This window comes from Morchella importuna, assembly GCF_003444635.1.
Source record: "Morchella importuna strain M04M26 chromosome Unknown Morimp01GS026, whole genome shotgun sequence".
In the NCBI taxonomy this organism is placed as follows: domain Eukaryota; kingdom Fungi; phylum Ascomycota; class Pezizomycetes; order Pezizales; family Morchellaceae; genus Morchella; species Morchella importuna.
Window position 1 is genome coordinate 430,171 of NW_025763423.1, and position 24,433 is coordinate 454,603.

The 24,433-nt window shown below is 46.3% G+C and overlaps 6 protein-coding genes across 6 annotated transcripts; 2 read left to right on the plus strand and 4 right to left on the minus strand.

Annotated features, from left to right (window-relative positions):
- Nucleotides 1-2,305: 2,305 nt before the first annotated feature.
- LAJ45_07863 (uncharacterized protein) lies at nucleotides 2,306-3,454 on the minus strand (the record flags this gene model as incomplete). The annotated part of the gene is made up of 5 exons (XM_046117418.1): nucleotides 2,306-2,644; nucleotides 2,720-2,968; nucleotides 3,045-3,203; nucleotides 3,296-3,361; nucleotides 3,452-3,454. 5 exons carry the CDS (start codon nucleotides 3,452-3,454, stop codon nucleotides 2,306-2,308), a joined length of 816 nt encoding a protein of 271 aa, XP_045969403.1.
- Nucleotides 3,455-3,702: 248 nt separating this feature from the next.
- Nucleotides 3,703-4,172, plus strand: LAJ45_07864 (uncharacterized protein; the record flags this gene model as incomplete). Its single annotated transcript, XM_046117419.1, has 3 exons — nucleotides 3,703-3,855; nucleotides 3,916-4,002; nucleotides 4,071-4,172. The coding sequence occupies 3 exons, from the start codon at nucleotides 3,703-3,705 to the stop codon at nucleotides 4,170-4,172; spliced, it is 342 nt and encodes a 113-aa protein (XP_045969404.1).
- Nucleotides 4,173-8,454: 4,282 nt separating this feature from the next.
- On the minus strand, nucleotides 8,455-10,635 carry LAJ45_07865 (uncharacterized protein; the record flags this gene model as incomplete). The annotated part of the gene is made up of 11 exons (XM_046117420.1): nucleotides 8,455-8,464; nucleotides 8,529-8,606; nucleotides 8,857-8,942; nucleotides 9,212-9,236; nucleotides 9,437-9,519; nucleotides 9,707-9,714; nucleotides 9,808-9,810; nucleotides 10,079-10,126; nucleotides 10,210-10,298; nucleotides 10,364-10,449; nucleotides 10,516-10,635. The coding sequence occupies 11 exons, from the start codon at nucleotides 10,633-10,635 to the stop codon at nucleotides 8,455-8,457; spliced, it is 636 nt and encodes a 211-aa protein (XP_045969405.1).
- A 2,136-nt stretch (nucleotides 10,636-12,771) lies between these two features.
- Nucleotides 12,772-14,639, plus strand: LAJ45_07866 (uncharacterized protein; the record flags this gene model as incomplete). The annotated part of the gene is made up of 4 exons (XM_046117421.1): nucleotides 12,772-12,975; nucleotides 13,055-14,126; nucleotides 14,186-14,256; nucleotides 14,631-14,639. The coding sequence occupies 4 exons, from the start codon at nucleotides 12,772-12,774 to the stop codon at nucleotides 14,637-14,639; spliced, it is 1,356 nt and encodes a 451-aa protein (XP_045969406.1).
- A 3,398-nt stretch (nucleotides 14,640-18,037) lies between these two features.
- Nucleotides 18,038-22,142, minus strand: LAJ45_07867 (uncharacterized protein; the record flags this gene model as incomplete). Its single annotated transcript, XM_046117422.1, has 3 exons — nucleotides 18,038-18,406; nucleotides 18,475-21,682; nucleotides 21,745-22,142. The coding sequence occupies 3 exons, from the start codon at nucleotides 22,140-22,142 to the stop codon at nucleotides 18,038-18,040; spliced, it is 3,975 nt and encodes a 1,324-aa protein (XP_045969407.1).
- Nucleotides 22,143-22,224: 82 nt separating this feature from the next.
- On the minus strand, nucleotides 22,225-23,585 carry LAJ45_07868 (uncharacterized protein; the record flags this gene model as incomplete). The annotated part of the gene is made up of 3 exons (XM_046117423.1): nucleotides 22,225-22,278; nucleotides 22,551-22,647; nucleotides 23,452-23,585. 3 exons carry the CDS (start codon nucleotides 23,583-23,585, stop codon nucleotides 22,225-22,227), a joined length of 285 nt encoding a protein of 94 aa, XP_045969408.1.
- Between the last annotated feature and the right edge of the window lie 848 nt (nucleotides 23,586-24,433).

Genomic DNA, 24,433 nt, shown 5'->3' on the forward strand with positions numbered 1-24,433 from the left:
AGAGTTTGCGAGGACCCGATCCGACAATAGCGAATCCCACACAAAATTTGGAATAGTGGTGTAATAGTGGTGTATATGATTTGGGCGATGGAGTTTTAGGGTTCATTCCTGCGGGTCTTTTTTTTTTTTTTTTTTGTTTAATTCATTAATTGCATTTCCTGCGGGTCTTAGTGCCTCTTGCATATTTCTTTTTTCTTTCTTTTCTACTTTCTTTTTACTTACTTACACGCCCTATCCCTGCATTTTTATAACACTCGTTCAATTCACATATATACTTAGAATGGTATCAACCTTTTACCCCGACGAGTGTCGATTAAGCTTATTATTCATTATTAGAAGCGGTATTATCCTCGTTTTTTATGTACTCCACCTCCTTTTTATTTATATCCTTTGTTCCCCCTTCTCAACGGCTCAAAGCCTTCGGCTCACCCCCAGTCAAATTTTTGCTCATCATAAATAAGGGACTTTCTTTTGTCACAACGAAATTTTAAATGCGCAAAGGAACGAGGAACCGGAACCGAAGCATATTTTTTTAAAAAAAAGAAATTCACATGTAAATTCGAGGCAGTTTATTATATCAATATTCAGTTTTCCAGTTTTAAATGTGCAAGGCAAAATACTAGACATACATGTAGTTTTAATAATCCACATCCTTAACCAGATTCATTCTGGTAATTTTGCCAAGACGAGTGACGCCTGGTGAACCGGCTGTTGAAGGCTTTAGTAACAACCACATGCGCTGCGCGCAATATATCACCGTGCTGGGTAGAAAGTAACATAGATAATTATGAAAATATTCTCATGACTCACACTCGTTGATTTTATAACTAGAAGGGTCAGTCAAGATTACTCATACATGTAGTGGTGCCTACTAAAGCCTATATATACTCGCAAATTGTAAAATCATGTATAACAATGAGATTAATAAGTAAACTCTACCATAGCAGTTCAGTTATTACATATATCTACATGTATCTATCTACCACCGGTTACTAGACGCATATCAAATATCAAATATCAATCAGTATCACCCCCCCCCCCCCCCTTCCCCGGGTTAGCCCGAAGCCATTAAGCACGTCTTGGTGAATAGGATTCATATGGATTTGCCTAAATGTCCCAAAGATTTTCATATAGTAATTACACTAAAGTCTCGCATGTTCTCCATCCAGCTCATTCTAGTTATTTAGTCTAGAAATAGCAATAAACTTTCGGGCTTTCTTGGGGCTCAAAAATAGTTAAATTAGTCTGTTTCTCACGCATAAACCAATGTTTTCCGCCGGAAATACGCCTCTAAATATGGACTGCCAGCCCATGAGCCTTGAGGATATCAAAATCGCGAACCCCACAAAGATTATGATTCCCATTGAAGAGCTCGTGTTTGTGCCAGTCGTTGATATAAGCAGTATTGTCACTACAGCTATATGTACAAGTGACAGCAAATTTCTAAATCAGGTTCATTCGGTCTTCCTATAATAGGTTTCTTTAGTGGAAAGGGTCCTCTAGTATCTGGTGCCTAAGAAACCATATGATTGAAACATTACACAACAGCAGTAGCAGCGGCCTAAATTAAACTTTGAGATATTATGCCAGTGACATATAATATGCTTTTTGTCTCTGTTACGTATAGTCTCGCTGATGGTGTATAAAACACTCCTAGTTTCCGAAGTATCTATTACTTTCCAGCAGAAACAGTCCATATTTCTTCGGCGATGGATGTAGGGGGAACATAATTTTTGAGGAGAGCAGTTTAGAACCCGCTGGTTTTCCGCTATGCTTGCGATCGAACCACGCCCTTGAACGATCGAATGAAAATTATCGTCTTATATAATTTTAGCGGATGATCCAATGTTTGTCGATTTATGCGAATAATACTCTTTTCTGATGGATTGTACATACATAGTTTGTAATTGATATTAGGTTATATTGACTTTTTCTTTGAGTAAAATATCCAAGATTTAAGCTCACAAGGCAGACCTGCAAGAGGTGGGATGCACAGTAGACTTGACAACCTATGTCTATGTTGCATATTCCATATTGTGGTGTTTCCATATTGTACATATGGTTGGTCCATATTTAATTGCTCGGAAATATGAGTCCAAGATCATTCAAGTATATAGACTGGAACAGAGTTGGCGAACACAACTTTCAGCGAGGTAATCATCGCTTCACAAGAAAAACAGTATGATATCAAATCCCGGCCGCTGTATTAGCCATCTGTGTTTATTTATTTCATGAGCTTTAACCGCCGTCTATTCTACCTCTTTGAAAAGAATAAGTTGGTCGCAGCACAATGTCACTCAGAGTATTACTCTTCTACCTCCATCTCCTCATCATCTCCACCCTCGACCATGCTTTCCTTAGCTAGCTTCTCGGCTTCAGCGACCAGCTCTTTTGGAACCTCTTCGTGCTTTCCCCATCCCTTTACTATACCCTCGCCTGACTCAGCGGTGGCAAGTTTTTCATGCCTGACCCATGTCATTTCGAGCTCAAAATCTTTATCTTTCGAGTTATCGTCATGCGCAAAGTATATGATTCGGGCGGCATGCTTGACGGCCTCTTTAACGGTGATATTGGGCAAGGGTAGCTTCTCGAGCTCGGCTTTGGCAGCCTGACGACCACGACCAGTAGCAGCACCGAAGTAGCCCTGTATTAAGAGTTTTAGTAAATAGTGAGAGCTCTTTGTCTATCTTTAAAGGAATCTTTAGAGCGAGTTGCATACCCAACCAACACCACTTGGCTCAACCATCCACAAACCCGGGCCGCCTTCCTCGTCCATCCCTGCAATGATTGCAGTGACTCCAAATGGTCTCACACTAGAGTAGAGAGTGTATGCCTGGGCATACCCGCCCATCCTGTCCGCCAGACTGGAAACTGGGATAGGGGTGTGATAGAACTTTCGCCAGGATGCAGCCTCACTACGGGCGCGGGAGGTAAAATGACGAGCGTCGGGGATAAGACCGGAACATGCCTAAAAACAGGACCGGTGATGGTCAATTTATCTGCTGTTGGTAGTAATGAGAAGGGTGCGCTCTGGGGAGATTTACGAGTCCAACATGTCTATCGACCATAGCAATCCTTTTGTTACTGCCTGGGACCAAAAGCTTGCTCCCAATCAGCTTTTCGACTGCAAGGACGACGCCATCTTTGCACCGTATTCCGATGGCGGTTCCGCCGTTCTCGACAGCTTTAGTAGCATATTCTACCTAGAAATTGACCAAACTCTAATCAGCGAGGAACTCTCATCTAGTCAAAGACTCGAGCAAAAACACAGAGAGAGAGAAATCCCTTAACTAACCTGAAAATTTCTTCCATCGGGACTGAAAACGGAATTTGAAAGATCGTATCCTGTTCCGATTGATGTCTAAGCCGAAGCCTCTATCAGCAACCACCCCGCAGCGACCCCACAATATATTCTGAAACATTCGGTAAACAAAGCTGGGGGAGTGGTTACCATGACGGACGGAAGTTCTGATTACCGGTGGATGGATGGAGGATGATGATGATGATAGTAGTTTGTTGGGCTTTGGGTTTAATTCGTGGTGCTCAATATTCTCTATGGCATCAGACAGCGGAGGGGAGAGGTGAGAGCTGCACGCGTTACGCTAAGCGTTTCTAGGAAGCGGCTCCCAGGGCTCAGGGCAATACGGTCCGGGTAATGATACTCCTTCTGCAACCAAACTTTAAGCTTGAGTCAACCAAACCATGCCTCCTCCATCAGCCCTCGCTATTAAAACATCCTCTGTTATCCGACTCGTAAAAGAGGAGGCTTCTTATCATAAAGAAGCTGCTCAGCAGAAAGCTCAAGTCGAAAAGCTTGAAGCAGATGGCGCTGACGAATATGAGCTGAGGCAACCGGTTCGTCTTTCTTCAAGTTCTGAAGATAGCTTTTTACACGTATTGACTCTTTGAATATAGAAAAAAGCTCTTGAAGAAACTCTTGTGATGGCTCCTGCGGTTAGAAAGAGATTAGCTTCATCTCTTGAACTTCTTCAAATGGCTCTTGTTAGTGCTGCTATCTAGCTATCCGTTTTTAAAGTCTCAATAATATCGTCTAACTTAAATGAAATCAGGACGACGCATCCGAGGCCGAAACCGCCGAAGCAAAGGAGAAGGCCGCTAAAGCTCTCGAGGATGGAAGGAAGGTTCTTAAGGAATACGGCGAATATGAATAAAAGGCCTTGCAATACAGTATGATTTCTGGAGCTAATAAAATGCTGTATTAAGATACCATAGAGCTAAATTAAATGTGTAACCCGAATACTAGATATTTACACTTCTATACTCACCTGGACCTTTGATTGATTTGCAATTGCTAATAGCTTCACATTGTGATCATTTCATCCAATTGTAAACAGTATAAATATTCTTGTGGCATCATGGTAAAGTTTAATTAAGAATAAATCAAACAAGCTCAGATTTACGTTAAATGCGATCGAGTGATCATTAATGATTGGTTCCAGACCTTCTCTTACATCTACTTCAGTCTCTTTAGACTTACTTTTTGGTATATTGTGTATACTTAAATTTTGATCTATGTAATTAGTAATATTGATGATATGGGGGGATCTTCTCTAAATTCCTCCGGAAAAAACAAATTTGAGCAATATTTAATTTGGCAAACATCCAAGGTAGGGACAAACCCCTCGAGTGGTATCCAGAAATAAAACTCTTAATAAAAGGCCACTGTGAACTCGGGTGTCAAGCTGCGTATCCACGTCACCACTCCAACTAAAACCCGATAACTTGAAGCAACAGTATCCACACCATCCTCCAGTTCTGCTACTACTTTCTTCATCCTCCCCTTCGACACTAAACACCGAATTAGTTCAATCTTTCTCAATTTGTTATCTCAGCTAAATTGCGAATTATGGAAACCAGCGGACAACATTACCTTCGAGTTCCCTACGCCTATGCGGAATATGAATTCAAATGTCCAAACTGCGTATATCAATTCAGGACCCATGAAGACTTGATCCATCACTTCAGCCACGATGAATATCACGCGTTTAATGCTGGTCTCTGGAAACTCAAGCACCCGAATTATACCGAAACTCCCATTTTCTGTTTTCGCTGCTCAAAAGTAGTTAAGAATCTTTTACATCACTGGGGATTTACAGCAAAACACCATGTTTGCTGGGCATGTGGACTGGACTACAGTACGGCTGAGGATCTTGCTGAACATGTACGCGGACGTGGTGCCTCTGGTCGCTCCCATCTAGGGAACTATCTGAGGTTCAACCTCGAGCATTGTTACAACTGCAAAGTTTGTTACATGATCTTCCCATCACTCTCCACACGTCGACGCCACGAGTCTGAAGACTTGATCCATTGTGATCGGAAGATCTTGAAGTACGCTAGCTCTGTTTGTTACGACCCTTCTCTTTTAACCGTAACGGATCGGTCAGGTTGGATGTATTGCCATCGATGCAAGGTAGTTCTTAGTGAAAAAGGCCCGTCACATGATACTCTAATTATTTGGAAAAATCACAAAGATACGAGTACAAACCACAACTACTGCTTGGACTGCAGGCTTGATTTTCCGAAGGACAGAGCACTTGAGCTACACATCAGCAAATTTCACCCTCTTGATTTTGCTTGCCCGAGAGAGAATTGTCGAAGGGTCTACAAAACTTTGGAGAAAATGCAAACCCATTGTGCTGAAAAAACAGGCCTGGTTTATCCTTGGGATGAACATGTGGATTTTCAGTGTGATTATTGCCAGAAAATTCTCGGTTCACTGGATGCATGGCAGGAGCATATGAAGAGTGATGCTTTTCACCTTCATATCCTTCAAGGTTATGATGATACCTCCTTGCAAAAGAGTACGGAGAACTTGGAACCTTTTAGTTCAAAGGAATAGAAAACAAGCGGTACTTTCTCTTACCTAGACTTGAGGTGCAGCTTGTCGGTATAGAATCAACCTATACACAAGACTAGACAAGCAGGGAGTACGGCGGATATAAACTTTGTTGATTGTGGGATATTTGAGAGACCTTGACTGGTATCCACTATTGAAATCACTGACTGTGTCTGAATTCGATGTTCAGATATAATCATATTTATCTTTGATGTATAATACTACTATGGAATCCATGAAATAGATGTATTATCAGCTTCAGACAACAAGCTTGCAATCATCTATCGTTCCATATGTCCGGATGCGCAGGTTTTATCCACTTTACTAGCTCCAACTTATTATGTTATTACGCCTTAAACCAACAACCTATTCCAATCACTACTTACATAGTACGTCCATACCCCTTACATAGTTTTTCTTTGGCTTCTGATATAAAACACAGTTGAATTCTGAAGGGGGCCTCCAATTATATTTTATCCGTAGTATCCAGTTCACTCTAGCTACATGTACATATAGCAATGCTCCTAACCCCACTTTGTTAGAGACTAGACAGTATCCTATATATATAAGTATCCGTTATTTACCAAAACAATATCAACCATAAAACTAAAGAGTACGAAAGTAATAAGAATATATATCCCAGCAGTCTTTTAATTTTGGTAACCCAAATCTTTATCAAGTGCGAATAACAACCTGCTAGGTTGAGTGCTGATACCCATAAGTAAGTACTAGACCCAACCTTTTCCCTCTTATAAGGGCCCTATATATAGTATTGAAATAGATATATAGACGTGTTATATACATAAGCTATACGATTTTGAACCTTTCGTTCATACACGAAACTATTCAAGATACCTCGACTGCCGCATGCGCTTCGCTTGCTTCGGGACGACCTGATGCCAATAAATAGCTATAGACACAACCAAAGTTCTATTTTTCGGTGATTACAGCTGTTTTCATAAAACCTGGCCGTACCAACTTTCACACAAATTATATAGCTATAGACCTCAAACCGATTACCTCGACAGGCCCTAAACAAATATCTGAAATTAAATCCCTCCAGGGTTCCCCAACAAGGCCGTCCGGATTGCCCAAGCAGACAGTCAATTTAAGGTTCCTCGGATCGCGCTGTACCGCAGTATGTGTGTGAAAGTTCGCCCGGCCAAGTTTTATGTAAACTGCTGTAAATGACCTCAGAGGCTACCGTTTCCTCCGTAAAGGGGGAGCGTGATCGTGTGGGCGTAAGAAAAGAAGAGAAAGGGGGAGGGAAAAAAGAAAGACGCAAGAAAGCAAAAAGTGCTAGCTGGGCCCTAAGTCGGGCCTTTCGTTCATGGATATATATCCAGTTTAATTTTGGAGCGGAGGCGGGATGGGCAATTAACGCGAGCGGGATCGATCACGCACGTACGGGCCAGAGTGATACCCCCGTGATCGACGAACGACATGTATGGCGGGATTGACGACGTTGGTATATATTCCGCAATGACTACATGATATGTAATCTAGATGGGACATGTATAAATTCGAGGTGCTCGAACTGTGTGTAAATTGATAGCACATATATAAATACATACATACGCTATGTGTACTAATCTACATCGTACGGTAGTAAGTACGTGTCATGGGCATATCTCTGATTATTTGGCCGCGCTTCGATAAAATATTGAGTTACTCTAAGTCTAATAGATTGAGGTCGGAAATGTAAAGCCAAAGATGAACGAGGCCGAGACATTCAGCAGCCACCCCTTGAGCGGCCCCGTGAACCGTTAAAGCGACCGGATATTACAGCGGGATGTTGTAGAACGGAGCCAATTGATGTTCTTTTTTCTCTTGTTCCACACAATAAGAAGTGATTTAAACTTCGCCATCTAGATCAGTGGGAGATTTGCGATCGGCGGTGCAGGCAAGTGAGACATTTCTTGGCTTGTAGTGAGTCAGTCATTGGGTATCACTCGGTTTTTTGGTTTGTTCTAAATTTCCGAGCGATTGATTGTGGCGTGGGCCAAGAGATCGATATCGGTTTCCCTGGCCACTCGGATACTCCCCTCACTCGGACATTTAACGTAGAAAAGATTTAAGTGGCTTCTGTACCTCTTCTCCACCAATCATCGTTGACTGTCCGAGTGGGGGGGATGTCCGAGTGGCTATGAAAGTCGTCTAATTCTCGTGCCGAGGTTTTTGGTGATGGATCAAGAAAATGGAAGGACTAGAGAGAGATATCGTCAAGAGTGGCTAGCGAGTCTTGAAGAGGATAAGCACACTTCACCAGTCTATATTGATCTACAATACCGCACTCTAACAATTAGCCTTTTGTAGTGTACTCTAGATTAATATATAACCGCCACATATTCTGCAGATTTAGTAGCCTTCTTCGGCCCAGGTCCGACAATTGCACGCTCATTGATCAGGACACTTTAGGGAGCGGGTGCCACTTGAAAACCACTTCAGAAGATCAGTTTTAAAAAGCACAATACCCAATATATAGAAATATTGGCCCCTACCGTACCACGAGAAATCTGTTTTGCGAATGAATGACACCTGATCCCGAAGGTATCGTGAGCCATATGTTACTGGGTCTCATCACTTTAAACCATCATTCAAATATTCCTAGGATGAAGTAGAGTTAGTGCAGTGTACCTACTATACGCGTTTTAACACAGCAGAATCCTACAAAGCGTACGGGTCGACCTTGTCATAATAGGTGCATCTATCACAGAGACCCAGACAAGACTCGAATGGCCCCTCCCCTCTATAGAGTACCTATATTATAGCTAAACCTCCTGCTCCTAGAGCCACGTGCGTCTATACTCAAAATGTCAAAGACGTGATAGCTGATCGGCGAGTGGCGAAAGAGAGCCCACGACTCACAGACGGTGCCTGTGCTTCGCACCGTTTCGTATGATTCCTGTGCCTTAGTAGCGAGATTAAACGGTGATTGAATTAAGGTTGGCTTCGAGAAAGAACGCGCTTAATTGGAAACCTCATTACGAGATTCGAACTGCTTATCGACAATCCATGGGCTAAACACGTCGTGGAGTACATTTGAGTTAAGTACTTTCCCCTGATTATCTTTGCCTCGGTTCAGCTATAAACGCACAAACATCACCAGAGCTCGGGCGTTAGCCACCCAATGTCCAACAACCAATACAAACAACACCTAAAAACAGAATAGGAGTCCCGCTGTCTTTTTTTTGAACCAAAACAAAACAAAACAAAACACAAAACAAGCTTGCAAGACAAGACAAGACAAGACAAGACAAGACAAGACAAGACAAGACAAGACAAGACAAGACAAGACAAGACAAGACAAGACAAGACAAGACAAGACAAGACATGGCAAAACAAGACACTGACTTCTAGCGCTTGTGTTGACCTGCGACTGTAGATGTGTTTGATCAGCGCCAGACCTATTGGGAAATTGCCCTGGAAACCTGAGAAAAGATCTCGGGTCTTATTAGTTCCCGGTATTTTGAGGCCGAGCGACGAGCGAGGCCGAAGATCCGTGGGTTAATAATCCGGAGCCGTGGAATACACTAATAGGAGACTAGTTGACGGTTCGGTTCCTGCAGCCAATTGAACCCCTGCATGTCCTGCTCAAGGTCCTTAGTGGGGTGAAGTGCTGGTCTCGTGCTACACAATGCCATGCCGTTAGTGGGGAGAGACTAGAGGGGGGTTTGTTACGTGGTATCGTAAGGAGGAAGAGGTAGAGGGGTCAAGTTTTTAAGACTGGACCTCAACCCTAACATTAATGCAGTAAGAATTCCTACTGATATTGTTTTAATATGTAAAGGGCTACAGTTGTACAGATGTATGTAATATATCGATATCGCACCACGATATAAACGTTACTACGTGGCCTGCATGTACTCTATGTATCAACCAGTATTTAGGCTAATGCCTAGAAAGAATCATCTGCTTTTACTGAAGAGTTATAGTAATGTCAAGCATACTAGCTAAGTAATCGTTTGCAAGAGATTGTTCATATCATCTCAACGTGATGCTGTAAGTAACTGAGAGAATTGCTTGTTTTTCCCCAGTCCCGGGCTTTATATAGAATGAGTTCAGCTCGTATCGGCACCCATCAATCACCAAGAGATACTCCAAATTCTGGGCCGTCTACTATCAGTACGCGTGTTCATCAAGCCACCAATTTGCAGTTTGCATGCAGAGATACAATTGCAAGTAATGTGATATTACCACGAGGGAAAAGCAACAACATACCAGACATGACTTCTCCCACCCTCCGTTGCCGGTTCTCCGCAACCATCCCTGTGGGCATTGAGTAAGCTTAAACAAATCATCTAGAATGCATAACAGAGGGGGTAGGATAACTTAGATGGAAGGGTACGTACCGATCAGCCCTAGCCCAACATCCCGTATCTCATTGAAGTCATGGAGTAACTTAATATGCTGCTTCACCGTCTCAGATGCTGCTGGGTTTCTGTTTACATGTCAACAATGTTAACAAAAGTACGAGGCAGGCAATATGGGCAAGGTAAGAGAAACTTGAGCTTCTTCACACCCTCATCGTGCTTAGCCTGGACCTGAGCGATCTGTTTCTCGAGTGCGAGATTGCTAGCCTTGAGTGATTCCTGCGGGGTTGAGGGTTAGCTAAAGGCACATCACAAGACGGGATCGAATGAAATGAGGGGACGAACCAGCTTGCGTTCGCGGGCTGATAGCTGCAAGGCGGGCTGTAGTTGTGTTGATTGTTGTGACGGTGCCGGAGAGCCGTCTGATTGTTGTGTTCCCAATTCCGATTCTGGTGTTGAAGACATCTTTTACGATTGGCTCGGGAGTAGGTTTACTTTTCTTTTGCTCTGCCTATTCCAGCTTATTCGTTCGGTAGTGTAACTCCAGTTGTAAAATAGAGAACGTATTTGTAGTATGCTGCTCTCACTCGACGCAACTGACGTCTGTAGCAATCCGTCGATCACTTAAGCGAACCTTGGCCTACTGCCTCGGCTGGCACAACAGCTAGTAAGGAGAGACAGAACAACGGCTAGATACATGGTATCTCGCTCGTATTTTTTAGGGGCAATCGATCCGAAGGTTCTATTGAATTTGCTTCTAGCTCTACTCTATATAGTAAAAAAGAAAGACTATGATGTAACGTATGGTACTTAAATTTGTTGTCTTTAGTCGGAGTTTTTACATGCCGCCGATTTTTATCGGCTTCTAGCGCGTCGGGAGGATGTTTAGTAACTTTAGTTAGTGGGATCTAGGGATTTGTCGAGGCGAGGAAGGAGAGTTGGCTAGTTTAGTTCGTTTGTCGTTGTTAGAGGTACTTGTTGGGTTACTAAACATAGAAGTTCTAGTTCGTAGGGATGAAACTAGGACCCCAATCCTGGAAATCTTTAATAAAGGTAGGAACACTACAGGCGCAATTGAAGTAGGTAGGGGAGAATCCTCAAGGGTGGGGGAGGTGGTAAGTACTCTAAGGTACCATTTAATACCTGATGACATGTAGTTACTCTACTGAGGTTAGTTAGCTGCTATAAAGTTTCACGAGGTTAAGGCGGTAGAGTGTTTTCCTCATGGCGTTCATAGTCGAAAGTGGCTTTCTGCACATACGATTTTTACCTCAGATGAGGAGCACGCTCTAGCTGTCTACCGTACTTATCCGCGACTCGCCAGACAAAATTCTAGCTCCCAGAGCACATACTCTCTACATGTAGGTACGTGTGTGTAGATAGCCTGTAGAGCTCAGTCAGCGCGGGTCAGGCTCTGATATTGATATAATCGGCCACTGCCGAGAATAAAGGAGGCCAAGCCCTAGACCACATTTAGTCGCCAGGTACCAACCAACCAACAAAATCATCCACAAGGAGTTCCCCTCGAATTGCTATTTACAATTACTCTACCATACGATCGGTTTCGTGAGCCCAATGGCAATGTCTTACTCTTTTCCGGGACCTCGGCACCTAAGACATGATAAAAGAAGAAAACGTAGGTATGTACACAAAGCTTTTCTTGGTCTCACAGCATGATTGCATTTTCACGTTTTCTTCCCCCTTCTAGTGCTGCTGCACAAATTTTCCATGGAAGGTAGATGTTTGCGTGTAACCCGCAAACTGTACCTGCCTTTTCCTTTCTCAGATGACTATCATCCTCCCGCCCCTGGTTGATTTCTACTCTGGGAGTGCCAGTACGTATGCTCTAGTGTTTTTGTATTCCCCTGGGTACTAAATATGTTACAGGGGCCTCCGTTGCTAGTGGAGTCGTCCTGTTCTGGAATATTGGGCCTGGAATATAGTAGGGATGGGTGTTTACCCGGAAGAACGCGATAGGTTACGCCCTGTTCTGCTTTCATGTTGTTCGATCTGGTCCCTAGACCCTGGCTTGATAGAAATATGGGGGGTTGAGAAAACCGAGGAAATCCTTCTTTGAGGGGGATCTTCTCGGTTTTTTTTAGCACTCATCGGGAAAGAAATAGGGTAGATCGGGTAGTGATTGCAATTGATAACGCAGAAGTAATAAAGTACTTACTGCACATTCCACATCATACATGCCTACTCGTATCGACCAGGATGCCGTTATCCGGCAGCAGTAGAAGCAGAAACTCTAGACAGACCGAGCATGAAGGACGTCTGTGCTTCCTGTCTAGGCTTTTTTTGTACTCTATGGTTCTTAATGTGATGCCACAATTTTGGGTGAATCATTCGGTGTTTCTCATCTCAGGTCCCGCCCGCTTGTTTAGGGGGGCGACTAGTATAGAGTATCGATATCCTATATATACCCTCCTGCCCTTCTGCCTTTCTAATATTCCTGCTCACCACCACAGCTCTTTCACTCGTTTCAAGCGCTGCTACTATCTTTTTGGTGTCTTTGTACGCCTATCCCTTCACTGATATACTACTATTACTACTATTACTACTTAATTCATATCTATCTCGATACTCTGAGCAGGAAACATGCGTGCCAGTACTGCATCCCTCATCGGGGCCTTGGCTGCTTTCAGCAGCTTGGTAGTCGCCCATCCTCTCACTGATGCAACCTTGGAGAACCTCTTCAAGCGTGCAGTATCCCCGGATAACACTTGTGGGTTTGCATATAACGGAGCTGGCAACAACTACACCTGTGATTCAACAACTGCTGGAACCTGTTGTTCTCAATATGTTAGTACCATCTCTTGAGATATATATGTCGGCAGTTTTAAGTTTTATCTTCAATACTGATTGAGTATTTTTTTGACAGGGTTACTGCGGTTCTACCTCAGACTATTGTGGCACCGGATGCCAATCTGACTTCGGATCCTGCACTGGCGGTGGTGACGGTACCGTCACCACCCCCGTTGACCCGCTCCTCTGCGGTGCTACCAATGGCGGAAATTCATGTGCCGCAGGTCTCTGCTGTTCGCAGTACGGATACTGTGGAAACACCACTGACTACTGTGATACCGGCTGCCAATCTACCTATGGAACCTGTGACACCGGAGCAGACACTGGCAGCGATACCCTCTGTGGGCCAATGAACAATGGTGCTGTTTGTGGTAACGGCGAGTGCTGCAGTCCTGCCGGTTACTGTGGTACCACCGAGGACTACTGCAAGTCTCCGGATTGTTTGGTTGGATACGGTACCTGTGATGCGAGCTTGACACCAGCTGGTGCCAGTACCGCGAGCATTCCGAGACCAGTTTTGGGAAGTGTGCCATACGGTGCGGATATCTATGACTGTGGTAACAACCCGGGTGTTGTTGGTTTGACTTTCGATGATGGTCCATACCTCTACACCAATGACCTTCTCGATATTCTCGCATCATATGGTGCCAAGGCTACCTTCTTTATCACCGGAAACAACAACGGAAAGGGTTCGATTGATACAACTGCTGCTTGGACCTCAGTTATCCAGAGGATGATCGCAGACGGTCATCAGGTCGCTTCTCACACTTGGTCTCACGCAAACTTGTCTTCGTACTCTGCCGCTGATCAGGAGACGGAGATGATCAAGAACGAGATGGCGCTCCGCAACATCATCGGGAAGATCCCAACTTACATGCGTCCTCCGTACTCTGAGTGCAATGATGTTTGCAAGTCTACCATGACCAAGCTCGGATACCACGTCACCTACTTCGATCTCGATACCCAGGATTACCTCCACACCACCCCCGAGACTCAGCAGCTGTCAAAGGATGTCGTTCACAACATCTTGTCTGGTGCTAACTCGGCCACCGATGACTACTTGTCGATCGAGCACGATATCCATGATCAGTCCGTACACAACTTGACTGGGTATTTCCTGGACCAAATGGTTGCTTACGGCTTCAAGGGTACGCCTCTTCCTTAACCATCCTCTTAGGTATTTATGCTGACTTTGCATGATGAATAGCTGTGACTGCCGGTACTTGCTTGGGTGATCCTGAGGCAAACTGGTATAGAGATGCCTCTGGTACCTCTTCGGTTAGTTCTTCTTCTTCTTCTTCTATAATTGCTTCTTCTACTTTATCTTCCTCTATTTCTTCTTCTGTTTCTTCTTCTATTTCTTCTTCTACTTCCTCGGCCACCACCACCACCACTTCGAGCTCTGCAACTTCTTCAAGCTCTGCATCCTCACCGGTGTCCTCGTCGACTTCCACCCCTACCACTGCGGCTTCAACTTCCAGCACGAGCTCCACTACCCATGTAGCCACCACACCCGCCACCAGCACTACCACTTCCGCAGCGCCAACCTCCACCGCCATCTGCGCCGGAAAGTGGTGTGCCAAACCAACTAAACCTTTCACTAAATCTACTGGATGCTGGGGAGCGTATGCTGACTGTTATATCGATGTTAGCGCCTGTAATGCAAAGAACTGGGGAAACGATAAATCTACCTGTAACAACTATGGCCAGAATGTCTGTAAGAAGATCGAGAAATTCTGTGGTAATTGTGGGTGGTGGGGTGCGTGCAACTCCAGCGACATGAAGCTCTAGATAGAGCGGGTAATGTTTTATTTCTGATATGTAATGTTTGTTTTTATTGGCGGAATGAAGCTAGGGCTATGGTTCTGTTTTTGGGAATATGGGATTGGTTGAAAAGCTTATGTATTGTGATTGGGACTTTGGACTATAAAATCTACTACATTTATATTGGTCACAGAATTACAGAATTGCTTGAAGAAGGCTCTAATACCATAAAATACGATTTATTGATTAAAAAATATTATTTATTTGCGGGGAGTAAAGAACTTCGCTAGGTAGGCAATTAATGAATTAAAAAAAAAGAAGAAAGAACTTCGCTAGGTGATCTTGGCATGATACTAAAATACGAGTGATACATTATGACCCATCAACCAGTAAATTATAAAGCAATAAGAACGGCACGGCATGGCACGCCTCATCTCCAAAGACGCCAATAACTTCCCTCCGGATCTTATATGGATTGGCTATAGTTCTCGAAGAGCACTGATATCTCCTTTTGATTTCACCCTCAAGCACTCCCCTCCCTCTGCGCGAGAGACTGATTGACGTTTAATCCTCAGATCAGCTCGAGGTGTAACTATGCCGGCCTCGACGCGGTCCAAAGTCAGTCAATAGCAGCTCGATTCTTGGTTTCTTTTCTTTTTCTTGGACTATAGCTACATAGTAGCTTGTATTATAGGAGCCCTAAAGCTCGATACAACCGGGTGCGCCGCAGCCTCCTGAATCTTGGGTGCTCCCGAAGCTCAAAGCATAGTAGGACAAAATTTAAAACGGCCAAAACCCAGCCCATTCTAATAAGACTGAGGTGCCTTGATATTCTGATCCTCTCCCCCATGTATTCTGCTCGGATGAGCAAGTCGCCCCCTTGTTGACTGAACGCTCTATAGACCACGAGGCTGGTGGATGGGGCGGACCCAATGGTCGATACAAAAGATCTGATAAGAGGCTCGACTATTCGTTCTGAGAGCCTTTATTGCAGGATATATGCAGGTTTGTGGACTTGCTACCGGCCCTTTCGACGGCTCATTCGCCAGGCATACTCACTCGATCTCCCTTACTTGATTCATTGCGTCACGTTTTAATTCATTGCCAGTGTTAAGAGTGCTCCATCTGCAACATTTGACGGCAGCAAGGCAATATTAAGAATGTCTCCAACGGGGTATACTCAGATATTTATGGAGTATGATGCAGGGTGGCCAGTGCATCCCATCCCACCAGTAAATGAACGGGGGTAAATAAAGATTCCAACCTGGTGACAGGATCGGCCCCCCGTTTAATCTTGGGTGCGCTTGGACTTGGCGGAAGGTTCCGCTCGGAATTTTGGTGGATGGAGAGCTCCGTTAACAAACGTGCAGGGCGACTTGGCACGTGGAGAAGTGCAGAAGCTTATATTTGGTTGGCACTTAGTCGAAAGCTTATACAGTCGGCTCCCTATAAGGTTATGGAAATACCACGACAAGTCGTCTATTCTAAATCCAAATAGTATAATCCTTGTGGTCAGGAAGTATTATGATTGGTTGATTTTCTTGGAATCAGGTCGGTGGAGTGTAGAACAGAACAGCAAAATAAATGTATCTAGCTGCGACCAACCCTCTGAGTGAGCGTGATGCCCCTAACTCCATCCTCCCATCATCATGATTTCTGAGCAGTTTTCATCAAGTCAAATGAATACGAGATCGACCCTTTGAACCTATTAGATAACTAAAACTATTTACTAGACGCTTGTACCCTTATAAAGCAGCTACCGGCCTTATATAGTGTTTCAGGGTTAGGTTTGGTAGAGTCGAAAGTCCACTTTTTTGTAGAATGGGAAGTTCGTGGAACTTCACACTAAACCATCACTCTTTGGTGACGGAACCTTCAGTTTTTGGCAGTGAAACTTTCAATCTTGTTAGCAGAACATTTTTCACTTTTTGGCGAATGGTCCCAACTTCCATTCATGAAAAGTCACTCTCCCTATAAGGGTAACACACCAAAAAATTGGAAAAAGTACTAAGGGTATTCTTATAGCGAAAATATGAGCACTTGCCCTTATGTATCACTACATACTAAAAAAAAGTAGCCTGCGGACTGGGCTCCTTATAATTATAGGGCGAGTATTCTTATAGAGGATACCCTTACAGAGAGAGCGACTATAACTATATATACATGTACTTACAGGCTCTTATTAATTTGCCTCCATTCTCTTGCCTTCTCCCCTACTAGTATTTATTAAGTACCGTTTATAATTTACTCTAGTACAGTTGTCGATATATCGTTTCTCGCTCCCATGTTTTTATCTCTTATCTCCATAGCTGCGCAGGCGCATTTCTACCTAGGATGCCGGTAAAGACGACCAACCGACAGGAAAGATATTTTTTTTTCCGAGACTCGTGCTGTCCCTGAGAACAGTCATATGGATACATGTATATATCTGCCCCCGGAAAAAATGATATCATTGGGTGGTATATGTATATATATGGGTGTCCAGGCCTAGCTAGGGTGCTTTCACGTGCAAGGTTTCAAGAGCCAATCTTGGCACACGAGTGACACTCCATGACCCCATATATTATATGTAATCCCGACATAACCACGTGCAAGAAAGGGGGTCAAAACCTAAGAGTAAGATAGACGCCTTCCCGGGCCATTCGAACACCCCCCTCACTCGAACAGTTGATGCTTATTGGTGGAGAAGCCCAATTCAAGAGGTACAGAAACCGGTTACAGCGCAGATATTTTCTTTTTTAAGTTAACTGTTCGAGTGAGGGGGGTGTTCGAGTGGCCCGGGAAGGCGTCTAACACGGAAGAGATTTCCCAGAGAACCATGATGATATTACTGCATAACACTATAACTATAAATCTACATGCACGAGTTCATCAATAGTACTAATTAACTACCAACAGATCACATACATAACGCGCGCTCACATTAACTCACTTCACTCCACTATCTACCATACTTCTCTAGATCTCATATAAAAAGACAGGCCAAATAAACAAAGAAAAAGAAGAAAATACCGACATCTTAAGATGCAATCAAGTTAACACCGCGCCCATAATGAACAGAAAAAACTTATTATACAAAAGTCAAATTTCCTAAACCAAAAAACATGAGGCAGTTTTAGCTTGAGAAAGAAAAAGAAAAGGATTTAAAAAAGCCGTAAAAATAATAAAACCATAAAGTGAGTACCCAGGATAGAGAGCATAGGGAAAAAGAAACTCGTATCCACGCATGCATAAAACCCACCACCCATTAAAGCGTCGTCAGCCTCACCCGCACCCGCACTATATCCACAGCCCACTACTCATTCTTCCCCAAACTCTGCATATTCACCAACTCAAAGTACTTCCCCTTCTTGCCCAACAACTCGCTATGCGTTCCTGCCTCCACGACGCGCCCCGCATCAAACACATAGATGACATCCGCCTTCTGGATCGTGCTGAGTCTGTGGGCGACCGCAATCGTCGTGCGCCCCTTCGCGGCCGCGTCGAGCGCCGCCTGCACAACCTTCTCGCTCTCCGAGTCGAGCGCGCTGGTGGCCTCGTCGAGGAGGAGGATCTTGGGGTTTCGGATCAGTGCGCGGGCGATTGCAATACGTTGCTTCTGGCCTCCGGAGAGGAGGGCACCCTTGGACCCGCAGACTGTCGAGAAACCTTCTGGCAGTGACATCTGTTTGCTATATTAGCCTTCTGTTTATCATGGAAAGGGGGGGTAAAGGAAGTGGGAGAGAGACTTACGATAAAATCATAGATATTCGCCGCCTTACATGCCGCCACAACTTCCTCATCGGGAATCTCCTCCCTCGCACCACCCAACAAAATATTCTCTCTAATCGTGCCCTGGTATAGCGTCGGCTCCTGACTGACCAGCGCAATGTGCTTCCTGTAGTCGTTGATCTTGAGCGACGAGATTTCCTTGCCGTCGACGAAGACGCCCCCAGCCAGCGGGTTGTAGAAGCGCTCAATGAGGGCGATAGTGGTACTCTTACCGCAACCCGAAGGCCCGACGAGGGCAACGTACTGACCCGGCTTCACAGTGAGGTCCAGGCCACGCAGAACAGGCTGCTCGGGGCGCGTGGGGTAGCGGAAGTGCACATCGCGGAACTCGACGGCGCCTTCCATGGACTCGCAGGGGGCGCCGTCCTCACTCCAGGTGTCAATCTCGGGGACACGGTCGAACAGGGCTTTGAGCTCTGAGGCGGCGGCACGGGCTTTGCCCATGTCTGGAGCGAAGGAGAAGATTGTGCCTGCAGACTGGGCGCCAAAGATGATGGCCGCAAAAACGAGGAAGAACTTCTGCATATCGTACTCGTGCGTCTTCATGAGCGTACCGCCGTACCAGAAGCCGAGCGCGATGCAGAGGAACATGAGTGACTGGGAGGCAGCGTAGAGAGACGATGAGGATATGATAGAAACGAGGGACTTCTTGGCCTGCGCTTTGAGCTGGGCGTGGTAGATGTCCCAGACGTCTTGTTCACGGGTCAGGGAAGCGACGGTGCGGATTGCGGCAGTGGCCTCGCAGGCGAAGGACGCGGAGGATTCGTAGGCCTTCTTGGAGCGCTGCTGGAATCTCAGGAGCATCCAGAAGCGCAGGAAACCGCACGAGAGCAGGATTGGGATAGTAGCGGTGCAGACAAGAGCGAGCTTCCAGCCCACGGCGCACGAGACGGAGATGGCGGCAATGAGGGTTGTGGAGACGATAAGGAGCGTGCCGAGTGTGACACCAGAGATACCACTGAGGTGCGTGGTCTCCGTGGAGAGGAAGGACGTCAAGGCACCGGTGCTATTCTCCTCGCGGTCAAAGTAGCCAATCTCCTGGCGCAGGATGGTGCGGAAGGCGCGGTCACGGACACGGCGGACGAGACGCTCAGAGCAGAGGGCAAAAGCTATACCCTGGCAGAGATAGGCAAGAAGCTGGACGAGCGCGAGCATGAGATACATGAGTGACCAGAAGTTTGCATCTTTCCTCAGCTGGCCGTAGTTTGACGGTGGCTGCGAGAGGGCCACAATGGATTTCGAGAAGAAGACAGCCTGCGTAGGATACCCACCCCCGGCAATGACAGAGAAGAAAAGACCGACAGCCATGTAGAACTTCTCGGTCTTGTTGAATCCGGCGGTCAGCTTGATCAGTGTCCAGAGCGAGTACTGCGGTTTTTTCTCGGCGGTGCGGTTTGCGAGCGCCACAGAGCTCTTCGACTTTGCGGTTCCTGTGCGGCCAAGCTTGTTGCCGAGCTCGAGGTCCTCTGGGTCCACGGGCGCGCCGCCCTTGGTGCTGGCGCGCGTGAGCGTTAGCTTCAGCTTCTCGTCGTCGTCGATTTCGCCCTCGTCGTCGCTGCCACCAACGGCCAGAGCGGCGCTATCATTGGCTGCGGAGATGCGTTGCGCCTCAACAAGGTTGTAGTATGCGGCCCTGCGCTCGAGAAGGGCGTCGTGGGTGCCGGATTCGACAATCTCGCCGTTCATCATGACGATGATATTGTCGGCGGTCTTGATGGTTGAGAGTCTGTGTGCGATAACAATGGTAGTTCGTCCCTTCGAGGCGGCATCGAGTGCGGCCTGCACAACACCCTCAGAGCGGGTATCGAGCGCCGAGGTGGCCTCGTCGAGTAGCAGGATCTTGGGGTCGGAGACAATAGCACGGGCAATAGCGATACGCTGCTTCTGACCGCCGGACATGAGGAACCCACGCTCACCAACATTTGTCTCGTACCCTTCGGGCAGGGTTCGGATGAAACCATCGGCGTTGGACATAATACAGGCCTTAACAACCAGATCGCGCTTCTCCTCCTCAGAGGCGTTCTCGTACTTTGTACCGATGAGCCCGTGGCAGACATTCCCATAGATAGTAGTTCCAAACAGCACCGGCTCCTGCGAGACAAGCGAGATGTTCTCCCTCAGCCACCGGAGATTCAGCGTCGAGATGTCGTGCCCGTCGAGCAGCACCTGCCCGCCCACGGGATCGTAGAAGCGCTCCACAAGGCCAATGATCGTTGACTTCCCAGACCCGGACGCACCCACCAAAGCTGTCACCTTGCCCGCGGGAATAACTACATTCATGTTCTTGATGACCTCGACCTCCGGGCGACTTGGGTAGATGTGCTTGATATTCCTCAGCTCAATCGTGCCCTGCACCTCGGGCAGCTTCGCGCCCTCATCCGACGCCGGGTCCAAGGGCGACACACGGTCAATGGTCGAGAAGATCTTAGCCGCCGCCGCAACAGCCGTGCCAAATGCCTGGATATTCGGCGCAACATTACCGAGCGAGAACGCACCAATGAGGACCGCCAACAGCACCGTCAAGATTGCCGACAAGTTTGTATCGCCCGTCACCAGGAAACGACTCCCTTGCCAGAACGCAAGCCCGTAGTTGAGATAGACAATGCACATCATAAACCCCAGCATCACGGCCAGCGACATCTTCATCTTCATCCCCCACTTCTCGGCCACGCGCAAGTGCTCGTCATACATCTTCGCCAACTTCTCCTGCGTGCTAAACGCCGTCGTGTTCCTAATCGACGAGAAGACCTCCTCCACGACGGTTCCACCCTCCGCATACGACGCCAGCGACTGCTTGTTATACTTGACCATGAATGTTGAGCCAACACCCATGATGAGCGTGATCGCAACCACCGTCGAGCACAAGATCAGCGTGAGCTTCCAGCTCTTGATGAAGCCGATGATGAACGCCGTGAAGAAGGTTGCGAGGGCGGTGAGCGTAAGCCCAATCTTCTCCGAGATACCCTCCTGGATCAGGTTGGTATCGGCCGTGATGCGGGTCGTGATCTCGCCGGCGCCGAGCTTGTCGAAGAAGGCGACGTTCTGGCGGAGGATGGCGGCAAGGTACTGTTCACGGATCTTTTGCCCCATGTGTTCGCCGCAGTAAATGAAGGCCACGGTCTCGAAGTAGACCATCACGAATTCACCAATAGCCATGTATATAAAATAACTATTCTACTTATCAGCATAACTTCACCAAAAAAAAAAGCCAGAAAAAGGATAAATACTCACATAGTAAACCGATTCACCTCACTCTGCATATGCGCTGGCGTAATCGTTCCCAGCGCAAAATCCTGAAACACTCCCGCAAGCTCACCAAACACCACCGTCATGAGCGGCATGACCGCGCCAGCAATGATACTCGCAATACACGCACACACAATCAATATCTTATCATTCGTTGTGGCATAGCGGAACAACGTAAAGTACGTCAGCTTGACCTCGGGAATGTCCAGCTGGCGCCGCACGATCGCCGCCTCCTCGGGGGTGAGGTGGGCCAACGGGTCTTCGCCCGAGTCAGAGGTGGCCGAGGCGGGGATCTTGACTGTCGTGTCGGCGACGATAGTGGGGGCGGACACGGGGGTTGTGGGTGCCGATATGGGCTCTTTTTCGGAGAGGGAGGAAGCCATTGTGGCTGGCCTTTTTAGAGGGGGGGGCTATAGAGAGCCTGGTTTATTTGGGGGGAGTGGTTTTTATTGTTTTTATGTTTTATTAGGTGGGTATTTCACTCCTTTTATGTGTGTGTTGTAGAGCTCTTCTCCTGTGCTATAATATAGACGGTTAGCGATATATTCCAAATCCATCATGGGCAAGCTCAAGCTCAAGCTTTTGTCTGCACGATCTCGGCCCGCAACCGACGCTGCTGGATCGGGCAAGGAGTTGACGAGTGGGGCGAGGCATTGGGGGGTTGGGGGAGGTGGGGTGAACAAGATGGGTCTGCTGGGTAGGTAGGGCTTGGTTGGGTTGGGTGTGGAGTTGTAGTGGTAGTAGCATCGAGGTGATATGTAGTAGAGTAGGGCTTGTGGGTTTCAACTAACCTTATCTGTCTCTGAATTATTCTTGTCAGGGCAGACAACCGAAATAAGTAGGCCGACCAGAGAGATATTCTGAGAGGGTTCGAAGAGAAGAACGAGACTGTAAAAAGAATTAACAGTACAGCTTCTGAAGGAGAGAATGAACGGACTGGACTGGATTGCACAGAACAGAACAGCACTGCACCGATCGACTGATGAGTAGAGGGTAGAATAAAAAAATAAAGAGGGACGAGGCAGTTTATTAAGTATTGAATCTACAAACTCGCTTGACATGGGGCCCAATGTGGCTTTTTCTATATAGTCACCAACTTAATCTTAACTTTCCTCATGAAATCTCGGAACGACGAAGTTCCGGCGGTTGTGGTGGTTGCTTGTGGTTGTGATCATGGTAATACAAGGAAAAAAACGCCTCCACCATCCTCCATCCCCCATCCAAGCTTTTTTGCCCCCCCCCCCCCCCCAAGAAGAAAGCACCTAATCGGGACTGCATGACTGGCTACGGGCCGTACTTTGACTTTCGTACAGTGTCAGTGCCAGTGCCGTTGCTCCCAGCTTGGAGTGTGCCTCTACTTTACACACAGTCCATCCCATCCACTCAAGTCTTACGCACACACACTCACACAACGGGTATGTAGGTACGATATCTAACAAGGTACCTCTTCTGGAAATCTGTCATAGGGTACTCTAAACACCTGCTCTGCTCCTAACCAGCTCTAATCAACTGAAACACCTCCCAGCTCCCCCCAGAACGCGTGGTGGTAATGCTAAACTTTCCCAAAAGGCTAAGTCTTCGCTAAAGTGAGACCCCTTCAATGAAATCCCAGTGCCGCTCAGGAGAATCACAAAGACCGGGAAATCGTCGTTCCGAGGAAGGAGAATACCTATCCAAATCCAAATCGCATACATGTAATGTCTTGAACTCCTCTTGACTCCGGTCCTCAACAACAAACCAAACATCACCCTTTCATTTTGCTGCACTGCTGCTGCTGCGGCGGCGGCGGCGGCGGCGGCGGCGGCGATATGTACATACCAATCCATTCAGCACAAAAAAAAATCACCCTGATGGTTTTCTTTTTTACTTTACATATCGAGTAATTTCAACCTGAAATACAAAATAGTACATATTAGATATTTAATCAATATCCTCGTATTTTCATTGCATAAAAATTGGGCGAACCAAACCAGTCCCAATTTAAAGCCAGGGTCCAAATCTCCCCCCGAGGTTTCGCCCATCCTCGGCCTCGCGCGCATAAAGGACTCATAAACACGGAATTCCGGCAACCACAACCCCTGACCCAATAGAAAATAAGCTTTAACTAAATGTGCGCTTGTTTTCCTATCCGTATTCGCTTTCGTGACGATGGAACTCCGTGAGGTTATGAACTTTGGACAGAATGTTTAACTGTTGATCAATGGCATGATAGAGATCTCGGGCGAGAAACAAGGCCCAAATGTTTTATCATGGCCAAAAGTCTTGATATGACCTAAGCAGAGTTCCCTCCCCCCCCCCCCCCCCCCCCCGCGGGTCATAGGGCAGAAGTGTCAATTGGATTCCTTGTCTGGGATTAATGTCGTATTCCTGGACCTTACCCTAGGAGGGGTAAATAGTAGAGTCATATCGATCATAATCGTCTGTTTTTTCTGCTTGGAGAAATGCTCTAGATCTCTCTACGTTAAGATAACCAATAATGCCTTCCTTGCTATTGAAATAACCAATAAGATCTTTATTGTTAGCTGTCTCTCTCTGCACATGACTTCTGCGGGGCGAATATTAATATGACGTGATGTCACATATATACCTATCAAAAGTGCAGAACTGTCGTTTCTCGGTTGGGGTCCAAAACGGTTAGAGGGCTGTTACACGAACAACCATTGTCTGTCGCACC